Source organism: Bombus vosnesenskii, unplaced genomic scaffold (assembly GCF_011952255.1).
Source record: "Bombus vosnesenskii isolate JDL3184/JDL3185 unplaced genomic scaffold, Bvos_JDL3184-5_v1.1 scf7180000014105, whole genome shotgun sequence".
NCBI classification, from domain to species: Eukaryota; Metazoa; Arthropoda; class Insecta; order Hymenoptera; family Apidae; genus Bombus; species Bombus vosnesenskii.
In genome coordinates, this window is record NW_022883371.1 from 1,262,084 (window position 1) to 1,280,266 (window position 18,183).

The window sequence follows — 18,183 nt, forward strand, 5'->3', positions numbered from 1 at the left end:
TGAGTCATTATCCAGTTGCTAAGCCTTGAAAATAACAAAGTCGTTCTGTAGTCGCATCGCTATCAAATATGAACAAGTCCATATAAATAAATGACCTTTTCCTAAACGGTAAAACTGTCGTGCGACAAATTGTCGCTTGAACTCAACTGCTCTAAAACCGTAACATTAATGTTTTATTAAAAGATATGAATGTTCATTGCAATATTTGAATCGTGTGCAGATATACATATAAATATAAGCTTTTATTAAATAAACATTAAAGTTCTGCAATTAAAATACAAAACTAAAAAGTACTTATTGTTACTTTTCGCTGCTAGTATTTCCACGAAGCTACAAATTTTTATTTTAATTAGTAAAAGTTATAGATTAATAAAAATGTAGAAGTATTCTCATGCATTTTCTAGCAATAATATTAGCTGAAAATTTAAACATAATTCACGTTTAAATATTATGTATTATGGTAAATAAGTAAATAAAACATGAAAATGTATATGTACAGAGTACTTACATGTTTTTTTGCGATAAAGTAGACTTAACTACATGCTTAAAAGATAACATTCTTGTGTTTCAGAGGGACCGAGTTTTACTGTGCCAATAACAAACGTGACGATCCCATTGGGCAGAGAAGCTGTACTCGCTTGCGTTGTTGCAAACCTTTCTGCCTTCAAGGTAAACTTTTCGCTAACGATGTATCTTAATCTCGCATGTATGTGCTTTGTTTTCTTCCCCTGATAAAATTACACTGTACATCCCTGATAAATGATGAGAGCCATTCATACTCATACATAATATCTTCATTTGCATTGAAGTTTCAAAATATTTAGACAAAATTACTACATATTATAAATTCATCGAATATCTTTATTGCTGTCTTTTTACAAAGATACTGATTTGTAAAATTATGAAAGTATTTGAGCGGTGGTTTGTCTCTCTTGCTAATATACGATTCCTTTTATGAAACTTTGTCATGAATATTGTTTTTCTATAAAAATCTTTGTCATAATTGTGCGAGTATCATTTACTTAAAGTTTCTAACAACCGTTAATGCTAATCCTGGTGCATATATGAAGGGATTTTTCATTAGAAGAATTGTTCTATCCTATTTTTGATATTAATTTTTTTCGATGCAACTTCTGAATCGTGATTTATTTGCAATACTTCTGTCGCTGCTATACTTTTCTATTTTGTAGTGAACTGTTCATGTACCTCTGTTTGGAAAAGCGGGAATTTCTTTATGCAAGTTTCCTTTTTGAAATCTAATTTAATGTCCAGATTTACTTGTTTAGAATCTTTTCTCGTTCGCGATTCTTAGTTATGGATAAACGTTAAATTTTTATCTCCATTGAGTTCCCAGTAATTTAAAATATTCTGAAGGCCATCAATTATTAAATTTTTGGCTAAATACATGTTATAAATTATGGACTTTAAAACATAGCGTTTAAATACATTTGTTACGTGTTATTTGTACCTAAAGGAAATGGTAAGAACTGCAAAATCTCGAACGAGTTGGTTGCTTATACATTTGATGCGTTAGGTTGATAGTAAAACAGTCTCAAAAGAATTTGAGTCCATGATCCTTTGTTTTCGAGGAATTAATCGAGAAATTAGAGCAGCAATTTCTTATGTTTTAAATGTATTTACTACAATTTCCACCCGTAAAATTGTAGAAATATGTAGGAGTACTATGATAAATAAAAATAATCAAAACTTTATCAAAATAAATTCTAGGAATTTAATATTAAGAAAGCATAATATTAATACTCAAAGAATTTATAAAGTGAGATATAAAAAGAACTTACTAATTTCTCGAAAACAAAGGGCCATGAAAATTTAACCCCTTTGGAATTATTTTATCATCAACCTAAAGCATTAAATGCATTTACAGCCAATTCATTCGAGATTTCGCAGTTCTTGTCATCTTCTTAGTTATAATAAATTTTACGTAATTTGTTTACATATTGTTGAATTTTTTTAACTTTAAGCAAATTTAGTGAATGCATGTATGCTAGTATATATAGTACAATTTGGTAAAATAGATTGAAATTCATCGTATAATTTTTGTATGATGAATTACACCGTTTCAATACTTTCGCTACTCACTGTACTTTTATTTGCATTTGTAGGTAAAAATACCTTTATTTTAAATAACGTAATAATATTTGTAATAGCTTATACTATTAAATGTTATCCATTGCATTGCAAACTTACATTATAAACTTGCAAATTATTAGCGATAAAATTTATCTTATACCAAGAAGACTATTAACTTTAAGACTACTAACATTCTATGTACACTATTGATTAGAACATGAGATTGACCAATTAACAAAGTTTGAACTTGTTAATGAAACTTCAATAGTTGTGTAATATGATAAAATTAACTGGCGCTCTATGTAACATATATTTTTGTAATTGAAACTATGTTAGTTTGTCATAAAAAATTGACTTGCATAATAACTTACGTTCTCAGTTGCAAGTAGTATTCAATATATATGTCTCTCAAATGAAGGACAGCAATGAATTTGGCTGTTGTCTAAATCTTAAACTCCAAAAAGCTTCGCCTAACCGTTTGATTGTGGATCAGATTAATTGAAGAAAGTGCTTGACTAACGCTTTGCGGGAAAGAGATCTAATCTCGACTAACCAGATGCCTTTCGTCAACAAATGTTTAACATCCTGCGACGGAACAGTTGCGACATTAATATGGCAAAAATATGTATACTAAACATATAGGTACAATGAATTAATAAATCATAATGAATTAAAGTCACATTCAATTTACATCGCTACTCTCGGTCAGTAAAAATTCAAATTACGTTGATTATATTCATCTAAAAAAAATTGCATATGAATTTTAAACTTTCTTCATATGTTTGTATTGAGACATATGTAGATTGAAGTATTTATTTCAATTATGCAAATACGGAATTTACTTTAACAGAACTAGGGCACAATTATGTTTTTATTTGAATGAAATATTCAGTTTGTACTTGGTGCATTTTATTTTATATCAATTTATTTTAAAGTGTTTCAATACTAATTGGAACGAAATTAAGAAAAATTTATATTTAAATTTATTTAATGTCAAATGAATTCTTCCTATTATATAAATTCCAATAATTTATCAGAATCGAGCGTTTCAGCTTGTATTTAATAATTTAACGCATTTCTATATGATAAATTTAAAAAGTGCAACACTTGTGATTTTACAATACAACATTATATGACAGAAAATTTGAAGAGTTGTCGAGCGAAACATATATGAGTTTCATTGTTCAAAATGCAATCACATTTCGATTTTGAACCATTTTAAATGGATTTTGTAGCGTACCAAACACCTTTTATCAACATCCTGTAAATCTTAGTGAATTAAAGTTCGTTCATCAAAGATAATTTTTTACAATCTACTACGTTATATGTATCTTTTCACCACCGTTATGAAGTGGTGAAATAGAACGACAAAGAAAAAAAGATTTATATAAAATTTCAACGATTAAATCGCAGATCATATTAAAGATACTGAAAATATATTAGAAAATTTTGAAAACTGAGAGAAAGTAAATTTAACGGAGTATGATATGTTACAATATTTATTGTATTGTTGAATTTATCTTGATTTCTGTAATTTTATTTTTATTATTGTTTTGACCCAAATGACGTAACTAATATTTTAGGATAACTGTTTTTTACTCCTTATAAAGGTCTACTTAGCATCCGCATGAGGCGCATATAAAAGTGTAATCCTTTGATCATTTGTTTGTCGGTTATGTGGTAAGGTTTATCATCACTCAGAATGTTTTTATCTCTTTAATAACAAATCAAGCATTAGTAATGGATCAGCATAAAGTTAGACAATGTAAATAAAACCAACATCACATTTAGCAACAAATTATATATTTGTCATGTGTGTGTTCATGTGTGTTCACAATTTTTGGAATATATAAAATATACTTCTTGGTAATTATGTTAAATTGTGTTTTTTTTTTCAAAATAAAATTCCGATATAATATTTTCAGAGGCATACATAAAACAAATTATATCATTATAATGTTATTGCTATATTCACTTATTGTTGTTGACTTAAATAATATAACTATACCCATGATTGTCATGATTCACACATGTTTTATTTCATACTATCTGCGTAGAATATGTAGAAACAAAGTATGATTTTAAAAGTTAAATTTTCACGCGTAATCTGTATCAAAGTAAAAATACATATTCCTGTATACCATCTATTTTTATAGTACTATTATCCTCGTGACACCTATTCGTATTCAAACGAACATATGTGCATATTTTACATGGCGCGATGCACGACGTAACACATTCTCGGTAATGCTGTAGAAATGCTGTTATAAAAGTTTCCTCCTGGATACATTTTTGAATCCCTACAAATTCTATGAGTAACAAACTTGCATCCTTTAAGTGGGATAATCTCGTCCTTAACCTTCCACATAAAAAGGGATGTCGTATAAAGATTCTACTAATTAGAAAGGTTTAAACTTTATTAAAGATAATCATACAGATACAAGATCATCTGCATTAAGGAAACTACATTATTGTTTCTTTCTTTTGCATGTTCTCTACAAATATAACATTTTTTTAATCATTCAAAGAATTATGAAAAACAAAAACATGAAGATTTCGTTGTCAGTTCTATTCATATTTAGGGAGTACACGATTTTTCAAGTAGCGACTTAAATCTAATTTATAAATTGTAAAGCTAAAAAATGTAATTCCGACACACAAAATATTGTATGGCTATGTCGTACCGTCATGTATCGGTACTTTTGCCAAAACCACCCCACAACCGAAGTTCATTGTTTATTGTGAACAACATACAAATGTAATACTCATCTACTGGTCAATAAACGTTATTAAAAAAAAAAAAGATTTTTCAAGCAATTACGATAATGTAATAAAAAGGTGTAACAAAAATTAATCAGTTTTGAATCGGCTACAAATTACAATATTTAAAATTGCCACACAAAATGAATTTTGTGTATTCTTCCCTGCATTTATTTCTCTTATTATTACAACTGCGTTATATTACCGAAAAAAGAAAGATTTTGTCGCTAAAACTGATTAGTGAAATTAATATAAAAAGAAAAAAACAAAATAGGAACAATTCAAATAATTTTATTTAGGATAAAAGACTACAATATTTGAAACAACCATATTTTACAGATCCAATACCTTTGAAGAGATGCTCGCATGTCATTTAGGTCATCGAATTGATAACGATTCTTATGCTAGTAAGAAGCATTGGCTGATAATATTTATCTAGTTGGTTTTAGTTTGAGGTTTTACGACTTTATATTATATAATAATAGGAATATATACAATTCATAAATCTGTGACCCGAATCGGTGACCCGAATTTCATGTGACCCTTTCGTAAGAATCGATTCTATTTAATAACTTTAAGCTCGTACATTGGCGTCTGTAGAACAAAAAGCCGCAGTTCTCGCATGAGCAGTCAACGAACATTGCGCGTGAAAAACTGGAGCGTAAGCAAATTTCGTTAATTCGCGATCGAGTAATCGTGAATTGCTACTACGGAAAGTCGTTTGTGCGAAACAAATTGGCAATATCGCAAAATTTCTACACGAAGAACTACTTGCCGGTCTGTTGCAATATTCCTCGTGAATGGAAGGGCTTAAAGCGATCATGAATGTTTTAATTATTTTTTACTTCCGTATCGGGTACATATTGAAGGAGAATGTTTAAGCAACCAGAAAATTAAAAAGCTGTTTGTTGGTAATTGTAATTTATTGCGTTTAATTTAATTACAAAGACAGTATAGACGTATATATAATTAATACACGTATAGATAATTAATTAAATATACTGAATCATTTAACTAAGAGCGATAATTTCACAGAAATTCCCTTCATTTATACAAAAAGTATCTAATAAAGATTTGTTAATTTTACAGCTTTTTCATTTGGTATTAAAAAATATCTTTCACTTTTCAGTTAATTCTACATTTAGCATTATTTGACCGAATTAAACGTTGAAACTTGGAAATTATATCCAGTTTTTAAATTTAAAGCAAAACTTTTAAACATGTTGCTATTTTTAATGATATTTCCTAACGCAAAATATTATTTTAATCTATCAGCAAAAGAAAAAGGTTGGACGAAAAGTTCTATTCTCCAATTATAAAAATCTTTTATTCGTCGCTTAATCATCCATTTCCCATGCATTTGGAGCGTAATGATGCTTCATTTTATTCTCAGAAGACATATGTAAGTATTTTTATATAATTAGCCAACAATAATTTCAATCCTCTGCTCTGTATGAGAGAATTTGAATGAAGCAGCATAGTATGCTATTGTTTTATTGAATTACTTTATTAATTGCAATATTAAATTTACGTGCAATTTTGTGCTTATTTTGTGCACAGTTTATTTGTTTCAATTGCGATATTTGAAATTTAAACCATTTAGAAGTCATGTTAACCGACTCTATAAATTGAACAGTAAAGAGACGTGATGATGTTACAAACACAGCATGAATGTATGAAACTAGATCATTCAACGTTAATGGTGCACCTGAATAATGAAATCGAAAAAGTACAAAAAATAAAGCTAATCAGTTTAGCTTTCGAATGTTTTCTTTATCTTTTTTTATTTCATATCATTATTTCATACTAAGCAACAAAGTAATAATCTATAATAAAGATATAGCAAATTTTCCTTGATATTCTAAGATTTTATTGGAATATAAAAAGAATAACGATTATAAATGATTTTATATCAAGTAATTAGATATACTTAAATGCTAAAATTAAGTGAGTGTACCTCGCGATTAGACTTTATACGTCAACCATTCGCTAACTCATCTTGAAAAACTCTTTCTCCTTACACATTTTTCTTTCATTCTTTATATTTCTATTATATTCTTTATATTTCTCTTTCCTTCTTCCTCCCTGGCTCTCCTCCTCCTTCTCTCTTTCTCTTCCCTTCTTCCAAATATTTTTTTATATTATAGGTTCCAATATTGTACGATACTACAATAATATTGATCTTATTGATATATCTAATTTCATGATATATAGCCATTCATAACTTATCTTCTTGTTAATAAATACTATCAAACTTAATTTGCTGATACCATTTTATTTCTTATTAATCTTACCCTTCTACACGTATTTTCATACAGGCTTAAGTTCACATACTATTTTCTTCTAAATTATCTTATTTACTGAGATTCTAGAAAAAGAAAAAGAATTACATAAGTTTTATGAAACTTAGAGATCTTCCGATCTGGAATTTACGTCAGTTGTGAATATTTGGTATTGTGTTATCCTTCGTTAAAAATATTATAATTTTATTGATTTGTGTTTTATGATAGTCATATATCACAAACAACTTTAAAGTACTAACTGTTATTATTTATGATAAATAATATAAAGTAATTTTGGAAAGAAGTGTATACACTTAAAATAGGAAGGCATCGTTAAAAAAAACTTTACGGCTTTATTGACATTTCCTTAAGGATGATGTTGCGTTTTTTTCATATAAAATTATAAAAAATCTAGTACATGCTACATATTATTCCTTATAAGTAACTGTTTATTAAGTTGTATTGAAATAAGAATTTTGATAGAATTCTATTTGATAGTTTCCGAAAATTCACAACTGCAGTCTGAAAACAATTCGAACAATCGTACTGAATGAACTCTTTAGCTTAACGGTACTTATGCATTCGCTTGGAACATACGCGGTCGCCATAAAATTTAAATAGAAGCTGAAGTGAACGAGGAAAAAAACAAATGACAGGGAAAAAACGGTCGATGGCGTAATATAATTTCTATTTAAATAAATTCAAATTTATTTAAACGACACCGCCGTTGGCTGTTTCGAATTGTGCATTTCAAGGACAATCGGATACAGGGTAAAGAGTCGAGGAATAGGAATCTGTGTAATTATTACGAGTTGAGGAACATGGTCGACGCATACAAAGAACCGGCGCGGTGTGGCGTGTCACTGGCGGCAAGGGAGGAAGGCCGAGTGTTAAGCTGTGTAGAGTTAAAATGAGTATAGCACGTCCTGGGACGAACCTGCCAGCAGACGTAGACTTAGCTTAAGTACGTCAGTTTAAGCCTGGGTATTGCACAGTCACGGTTCACGGCAAGCAAAGGCGCTTCCTGTCACTCTTGTACGTTTCCTTCTCGGCCCATGTTACCCTCAAATGTTCTTGTAGTCTGAGAACTCTTCGCCTTAAATGGTAAGATGCTGCTCGCGTTTTCGTTATTCCATCATTATTTTAATCCCTTGTTACACCAAGGACTCAATTGCTGCCGGATGATCTTCTCGACGAATGAATACATTTACAAACAGTTTTTTTTTAAGGATCATTAAGGTCAACGAGAGAACTTTCAAATGGGTAAAGAAACATCGAGAAATATGAATCACATACCAACATATGCATATTTTACGCATTATGCGTGAACATTTATATTTCGTATATTAATATCTTTCAGGATGTGACTTTAAACAAAGTGATGCAACTATTAGCTCGTTTGCTTTTAATGATAGAAGAAAGTGCATTAGAGCAGATTTGCTTGGTTTCGAGAATGGCACGGTTTAATGTTAATAGTTTTCTTATAGTCGAAGGTGTAGAGGGGATATATAGATCAACTTTATATTTTTATATAGAACGATTTGTCTTTTTATATATCTTTTGATAGAACGTTTTAAGATGAATACAATGACCCCTAGTCGAAGGTCGTCGAAGGCAGTTACATGTCGTTTAAGGTCAACTATGATGAAAAATAAATTACTTCAAGACAATAATTAAATATTTCGACGAATTTATTTATTTAAAATAGCGATGTTGAATGGCGATACATACTTTAAAACTGCCTAAAAGTTTGGGATAACATCGTGTGCCGAGTTTCATCTGAATCAATCGCAGAGTAGACTCTTTTTATATGCTTTTATATGTTTATCACGTCTTCCTTGTTTGTTGGTATCTCGTTGTACACGTGTTTCTTCAATTTTCTTCGTCAATAGAGGTCGGAAGATATAAAATCCGCAAACTGTGCGAGCCATATGTTATTTCCCCCTTATGTTATCCCTCAGCCACCACGGATTATCTATTGATCAACAGTGTCGATTTACGGTTGTTGTGACGATTAACTTTCTCGTGATTTATAATTGCGGATTCGTTCGTAAACAAAATTTTAATCAAGAACGTATCATCCATTTGCAGTTTTTGTATGCCTTATTCGTACAAGTGTGAACGATTTTGAAAATCATTTCCACTTAGATATTGGTGGACTGAATTATGGAAAGGTTGAAATTTTTTAAAATAAAATGTTCGCAAAATATAAAATACGATTGATGCCATTCTTATTTTTAAATTGTCTTATACTAATATGTAGATTTCATGCTGCAGATACTAAAATGTTTGACATAGTTCTATCATCAGTTGGTACCTTGTCCCATTTACGTCTTTTGCCATCCGCGTTTCCGCCTCCATGAAAAATGTTTATAATGTTTCAAAAGACAGGACATGAGGATGTAGCACGATCGGGAAATCTTTCAGCATGCAAACGCACTGCTTCAACAATTAGGCTATTAACATCTCATAATTCGACGATATTCTCCACACATGCAAACTATACTCACGTTCTGCCCTTTCGAATAACACATTTTTGAAAATAGTGTGCTTACGTACTACAAAGCTGCACTCTAATCGGTAGAATATCTCAAACTAATAATAGTAGTATTTCGTGAATACAGAGCAGCGTACAACAATATTTGTTTATATTTGTCTTAAAGCGAACTCTTTGAAGAGATGTAAAAAGAGATATCATTCATATAAAAAAATGAAATTGGTCTTGATATGTCCTCTATACCTTCACCAATGGAAAAACTATTAACATCAAATTATACCTCTCTCAAAATCGAGCAAATTTGATCTGATTGATAGTTTTCTAACATCAAAAGTAAACGAGTTATTCAGCTGATTTGTTTTAGATGTTCCATCTTATATTCTGACTCTCAAATTTGCCATGTTCTTTCGATGAGTTTGCGACCTAATCCTAATCTTCTAATATTACTAATTTTCTTCAATTTAGGAAGAATACGAATGAATCGTGGCTAACACGTGTACGTATATGATTTCTCATTCCACAATTTTATCTTAAAATTTCTTGTAGAACATAAAAGGTATGTTTTGTTTGTTGAAACGAACGGGACATTGGGGCATAAATATTCAAAGGTAGGATTCAGTAATATATATACGTATCAGAATTCTCACAGCTTTTATCAGAAGCAATGAAAAAATGAAAACGTAGCTTATCGTTTAAATGCTGAAATCTAGCACGCCATTGTATACCTTCAAGTTTCTCTTTGAAAACATTGTTTTCCATGAAAGAGTTTTACTTAAATGTAAAATACATCTTACAGTCTAGAGAAATCCTTAATCCAATCTCAATCCCTTGAAAAATGATTTTTACAAAATATATTCTGACAAAATTGTATCATAGCAGCAAGAAAATTTGTCTAATATTTGGCGCGTAATTCAAGTAACAAAATATTCAAATTATTTAAAAAGAATATGACGATTAATTCTATTGTTGCATTTGATCCCTTTTTAATAGAATTTTTGTAGAAATTTCTAAGAAATAGAATTTATTTTTTCGCAGTTTTATAGAGGTAAAATAGCAATAATTAATATCCTACTAATAAAGTAAATATTATGTTAAATTCGTTTCAGATGTTTATTTAACTACGTATTTTCGTAAGTTACATTTCATGGAATACTTTGCGAATCTTTCAATAATGACTAATGGTATGATATTACTTGAAATTTAAACTTACTCTTTCAATGAATTTCAATGAATCGGAATAATTATGCATGGAATTAAAATATTTAAATATTCGCTTATTCGAGGGACTTATTGTTAGAGTAGACTTAGCATAACTATGTCAGATTAAGCGGGGATATTGCGCAATTACTGTTCATAGCGGAAGCTGTTCCTATCGCATTTCCACTTTCCCAGTCTGCCAAATGCTAGAATACCAAGAATACCGTTTTAATCAGTCAAACAGTGCATTATTTGAATTGTAGCATCGACACACCTGCAGATATCTAAACTACAATATTCGCAGCATGTAGCTAGTAATAGTACATCCCAATACCATAGCTGTGTTACGCAAACTAACTTTTTCTTTAATACCTATTGTTATTGTATACAGAATTTGTAGGATTTGAATAAATCCTATCTTTTAAATAACAAACACATATCTGTTTTTGTTATGATCATCAATATCACACACACCAATATCGACGATTAAGAAATTACCAGCGTTTGAACATTTTTTCAATAAAGATATATTTTTTAATATTTTGATAACTAATAACTTTATTACCATTGTTCCAATATTTTTGTGTGTAGAATGGCGAGAGGGATCTATCTATGTAAAATAATGTATGCATTTCCATTTAAAAAGATAATGCAATTGTTGATTGCATATGCACTACTGCACTTCTACAAAAAATATGGTCCTAGCTATGGTATCATTCTTTTAACCATTTATGTTTCTCTTGTGACATTTTTCTGTAACTGTCCTGGTAACGAAATTATAAGTTAAAACAGTTGTGTGGTCCACCTTGTATATTATATGTACACATATTTATATTTAAACATACCTACTTACGTAAAACAGAATATTTATATATAATAGAATTATTTTATTTGTTACTAACAAATTTGTATATTCTAAATTTTAAATATGATCAAAGTCAGACACAACTAAGGAATACAGTGAATTTATTAATTATGTCACTATAATATTTATAATAATTGAATTACGACATTTTTCAATATATCATCAACGCACTAATGTTATGAAATGATATTCATGTATCTTCTTTGGACGATACTTCCTCTACGTTTAAAAACAGAAAGATGAAAATTGTGTACTCAGTCTAATAATATGTACTGGTTGCTGATACTTTGCATGTGAATGACTCGTGCGGAAGCATCCTGTACGATTTATCAAAGTTTGTGCATGTAAGCTCAGCTTTACCGCTGAGTTCCAACACCTATAAATGGTTAACGCTTCCCTTTAAATGCATTTATATGCATGATAAGAGATTCCGTGCAACGTTGATTTATGAATAAAATATTCAGCGATACGAATACCCTCGTCGCGGCTAAATATTAACAATAATCTTATCATTGGCAAACATTAAATCACGTATTTGTTATCGCGTTTGATTCACATGATGCCTAAATGCAATGCCAAGGCTTGTGCATATATTCACAACATAGGCCAACAAATGTTTTCACGTTTCACGCTAACCTTAATTAACTCTTGTCAAAATTATTCTATCAATAAAACAATAGTTGAAATAAATAACAATTTTCAATTATTCATGTAAATTGTAAATTATTAAGGACTATTTCACAATAATTGTATTGATGATAAATTTCCCTATAATGTATTTGTCTCCTTATTGTCATCCAATTTATTAATGCCATATTAGCATTGTACGTTTAAAACAATGGTTTAATAAAATACCATTAAAATAAAAAGATCTCAATACTCATATATGTAGATACTTATGTAAATTCATATCTTTATGAACACCACTAGAGAAATGGAATCTAAATAGAGATTTCCTTCACATTTTACATATATATGTAATATTATAATGAGCATTTTATTTAGAATATTTTGTATATTTTTACATATTTAAAGTAGTCATAAATGCAGTGAGAGATAAAAGTACAGTTGGAATTTAGGAATGCAAGAAGAAGATTTGTGTTGTTAAATACATATATATTTCGATATGTGTAACCATTTATTATACACAAAAATGTAAAGTAGCAAATGTATACGAACAAATGTATACGATTAAATTGTTCAGTAACTTAGTTAATTATTTAACTCACACAAATTCACATAATTATCACATTATAACATTTTATCAAATAAAAATGTTCACACAGTACAGATAATTATTATTTGTATTATAGTTAATATTTCGTAGACTTACTTTTTTGAATTATACATATTAAATTTCTGACAAAATCCACTTCTATATTTCTCCAATCTTTATGATGTTCCTTGGATGTTATTTGTATGCATTTATTTATATAGTTTTATTTCCGTACATTTATTACTACAAGTAGTATATATACAATTATTTTTATAATTACACATATTTGAATATGTCTAATAATATAGGAAACAATTCTTTTTTATTTCTACATTGCAACTTTCCATTCTCTCTCTTCTTCTCTCTCACTTATTCACTCTTATAAAGATCACACGAAAAAAGTATAAGTTAATTTTTGTCGATATCCTGATTTTTATGTTTCTTAATAGCTAAAAATCTTGGGACTAACCAATAAACCTCCACAATGTTTCGTATATTAATAAATATTTTTTAAATGTCCAAGGCCAAAATGTCCAAGATAACAAAAACGCCAACCTAACCCCAATCAAGTGCAAATTTAATTTTGATGTGGAATTAGTTGACAGCATACTGGATTTTAAAATTGCTGTTCTATAAAAGACGGGAAATGTAACGTATTATTTCTTTTCCTGTGGCCTTCCTACTAAAAGCATATTCTTCATACAAAGGGCAACGATAAAATTAAAATTTGAAGATATTCGAAATTTATCGATCAACATCATGGTCAATTTTTACTATTTGCAAGTATTTGTACACGTACTTTTACTATTTGTAAAAATATTTATCAACCTTCGCAAGGCATCAAATTATCACACTGCCCATAATTTCACGTAACGGTATCGATGGAATAAGTTCATTCCTGGGAAGAATTCGTAAAGCAGCGTGAATACCCGAGAGAATCTGCCGGAGATTTGCGATGCTTTAAAGAACAGCACACGCCGAAACTTTACTGCCCGCGGTGAACGCGTTTTCTCTTCGGTCTTCTCTGTGTTCGTTCTTTCACATTTTCACACCATTCCGCTCTCAACTCGGCCGGACTAAGGTAACCTCGTTCACGAACCGCTTGAAATAGGAAACGTATTTCTTCCGTGACAAGCGAAATTCATTTGGAAAAATATTATGAGCTACATTCCCAGAAGGATTCCGGAACGTGGCAGAATGCACCGTTTAGGCTTTTTCAGGTCTTCAAGTTTTAACAGTTTCAACGGTCTGATTCTTATCACGCTACATGTTGTCAGACTGCTCTTTATTGCTTTCTTTAAAGGCGTATCACATTATGTACGAGCAAATAATATACTAAACATTCGCTTCAACCATTCGCACAATTTGTAGTTGGTTATTTGCAATATTATGATAAAGAAAGTCAACAAAAATTTATTTCCGTTTTTTCTGTTTTAGAAACAAAAACAAAAGATTTTCATCGACAGGTTTACAATACGATACGAGAAAGAGAAACTATTTTCGAGTCAAGACTATTGTAAATACATTGTCAGCAATGCAAATCATTCTTTATGTGACAATAGATTAAGAGTTTTATGACCATTATTCTCAATAATTATAAATCTAAAAACTGGTGATTGTTAAAAGGTCAATTAAAACAGATTTGCCAACAATTCGCGCAGCCGAAGAGCAAAACTAGAGAGAAGTTTTGCGATTTTGCAAAAATCACATATATCTATCCGCTCCAATGGTGGAAAAGGTGCATTGTCCGTGATAACTTAGAAAACTGTGCTGACTACAGATTTTCTGCAGTCATTTAGGTAAATTATGATGTTTTGGTATCGATTCTGTTTTAAACTTTCTTTTTACCGTTTTGCCAGTCATTTATTGTCTTGTTTGAAGGGAAGGGAAGATATCTTTCACTCAATTTATATATTTTATAATATTATATACAAATATATAATATTTATACCTATATATATCGGATATTTTCCTTATTATTAGAAAGTAAACCTGTTTTCTAGAAAGGACATAAAATAGACATATCTGCAAGTAAAGTTAAGCACGTGAAAAACATTCGTCAGCCCGGACCAGGGTCTGTTCGTGCAAGTTGTTAATAGACACTTAGTGTAATTTATGGCCTTGATGAGCAAAGGAAGGTTCAGACCATTTCCAAGACTACCCTTTCGCCTCCTTAAGGGTGTGACTTGGCTTAGCCTCCTGCAGTACGGTGGAAAGCGCATCAATTAACTAATTTTTTAACTGTTCCCCAAATTTGATGAGCTCAAATCCTTGTTAAAAATTTTCATACACTCTTTAGATTACATGTTTACAAAACAACTTATTAAAACTAAAATTTTTTATAATTTGTACAAAGGTTAATTCGCAAGTGTTTCTATTTCCTTTGGAGATTTAATAAGACACAACAAAAACGATTAAAGTTTATAGTATCTATATGTGTATAACACTTCACAGCACTCACACTTCTTTCAATAATAGAATATATAGACATTATCTGTATTGTTTATTGATAATATACATAACATAAAGGCAATGTATAATTACAGAATTTAATAATTTTACGAAATATTTGACACAGTAACTGACAAATTTTTTAATATATATATGTATATATGTATATGTCTAAAGTTTATGTACATATTTTTTATTAATAAATAATGATTATGTTCATTTTATTAAGCTATTCAGTTAAATTTGTCATATATTACTCTAGTTCATGGTTATTTCTTAAGTTTAATCTACATCTACTCTATGGATAATGTTTAATAACCGAAAGACGAATCTTGCATAATAATATCTGGATGTCATGGTAGCCGCCATCAAAGATGTAGTATATTGGGTATGCTATTCATGTCAGAAAGTAGATACCCGTTAGGTGCCTGCTGGAAATTGGATTAAGAGTAGCTTTCTAATGCAGAAATTTTCCTTCCCTCTTTCTATTTTGACATACATATAATGATAAAAGGATTTTCGTTTGGCTACACTACAATATATTATGCTATTATGCAATTCGAATATTAAATATTGAATAGATAACTATATATGTATATGTATACTGAACCGATTGGACAAGGCAAGGATACTATACTTATAGACAATAATAAAACCATATCGAACATTTTAAAAGATGAAATCAATGCGACGTTCGAAACATATTGAATTATATAGAGAGCTGTAAATTTATATTTTTTCTGAGTTGTTAATAACCTACATAAATGCTTGATGATGTCTTAAGTTAGTATATGGGAATTAAATTTTATTTAACCTCATAATGTAATAATACCTTTGAATTATGAAAAATTGTAAGGAATCGTATAAAAAATCAAATTTAGATGTATCATTTTTTGTTTGTACTATTTAAAAGTTAATAAAAATTCCTGAGATCTTATATGAAGATACAAATGATAACGATACTTCTGGCAACTGTACTGAAAGAATTCGTAGCCTAATAGATTCGTGCACAACTTTGATGGTCCTAGTAGACTCAGATATTCGATCTTTGGGAAACTTTCATATATTAGGACCCAAATGCGAATATTATCAAGCACAGGAAGTTAATATTGGCAGACTGCAATGGCAACGAACTTATACATGGAAGGGCCGTTCGTGTGACGTGGCAGTTAAGAGGGTTTAGGTGCAAGCTGGATCGGAGAAGGATACCAGGGGTGATGTAAGGGTTCTCTGTGTTGGTACGTGTGGATGTTAATCAGAATGGGATTTACATATGAGGCTCGCATTACTCGGTAGCCAAGCACATGCACCGAGAGGAGAAGATAACGGCCTCCAGAGAGAATGGGCCGGTTGTGGCACCGTGAACCGCAAGAGTCGCGTGCAAGCCTATATCTGTAATAACGTGCCACGTAAGGCATAATTATATATTGCGTCCGGGATTATTGCCGCATTTGCACTTCGGCCTACAGCAAATATCGATTCAACAACCACATAATTGTAACAACGGACAGATTCCACGTTCGCTTTGTCTCTCGTCTTTTACCTTATTAACCACGTACCTTACGTTAACTATTTGCTCTGACTGAACCGTACGTTTGATTTCGTGTGAAAAATGCAGAGTGATGAAATTTCATGATAAACACATTAATCTTACTTAAACCATAATTTTTTATCCATTTCGAAAATAAAACGGCCCTTAAAATTTGCATAATGGTTAATGAATCTTTATGTCACAAATATACTCGAAAAATGTAATGAAGTATATAATAGAAGTATATAATTATTCAGTATTTTACGAACTATGCTGCGCTAACATAGCTGACACTATTTTGTCTTCTAAAAGTCATACATTTTCCAATTCTTTGTTAATTGACATATTTTTTAATCAGCAACAATATTTGGAAAAGATTCTTCTTGATACCGCGTTATTATCGTTGTTTATATTAAAATTTTAAATAAAATAATCTTAGAGGAACTATCTTTACTAACTTTGCTATGATCTCTTTAATGTGTATTTTTTTTAATTTATTCACCATTGAAGAAATTTCATTCTTAGTTTAAAATCAGTAAGAGTACTTTAAGTAATGAAACTCTTATTTTGAAAGATATTGTGTTGAATCATTACGATGTAATACAAGATGCACATTAATTTGTAATGATATGAAACTATAGTATAATCTTATGAAACTAAAAGCTTTAAACAGATTTAGTGACCGGCTTTGACCAGAGATAAAAGATAGTGTTCAGATAGAAGAAAAATTAGAAGGTAATTATCGGAGTTATGGTTTTTCGATAAAGTGTTCCTATTTCAACGTATTTTTATTGCTGTACCAGGAGGGTGAAAGGTTTAGGCACATTTTTAGCTTATATTTTGGAAATAGGATGCAGATTGGGAAACGCGTCAATCGTCGTCTCCTAAGGACATAATCAAGAAATAAGCCCTCATGGAATTGCACCGCAGCGTCAATTGTGTTTCGCAACACCAGAACAAGCTTATTATTTGCTTCTCCAGGGAAAACATGGTAAGGACATAGGAGAGGGAGTAATAGAGGGCCTTCCAGAATGACCACAACAGTTTTAGAATATCCCAAGTAAAATATTAACAATTATAAACTAACCACAACATGATTAAGATAATCAGATTTCAGATGTACCATATACCCACTACAATAAAAAGTTTCAAAGTAGACAAGATTTTTGGAGAGATTAAGCTTTAGAAAAGCTTATAAAGAATTATACTGAAGTATCAACCGCCCATATTAATGCAACTTTGCCGTAATGTAGTTCGCCTAAAAATATTTAGCTCATACATATATGTCACGTT

At 30.3% G+C, this 18,183-nt stretch overlaps 1 protein-coding gene across 1 annotated transcript in view; it reads left to right on the top strand.

Moving 5' to 3' along the window:
• Positions 1 to 18,183, top strand: part of LOC117239622 (neurotrimin-like) — a 257,399-nt gene that overhangs the window by 143,634 nt on the left and 95,582 nt on the right. Inside the window, exon 2 of the mRNA XM_033505341.1 lies at positions 572 to 669. Coding sequence (XP_033361232.1) covers positions 572 to 669 — 98 coding nt within the window. The remainder of the gene's footprint in view (positions 1 to 571; positions 670 to 18,183) is intronic.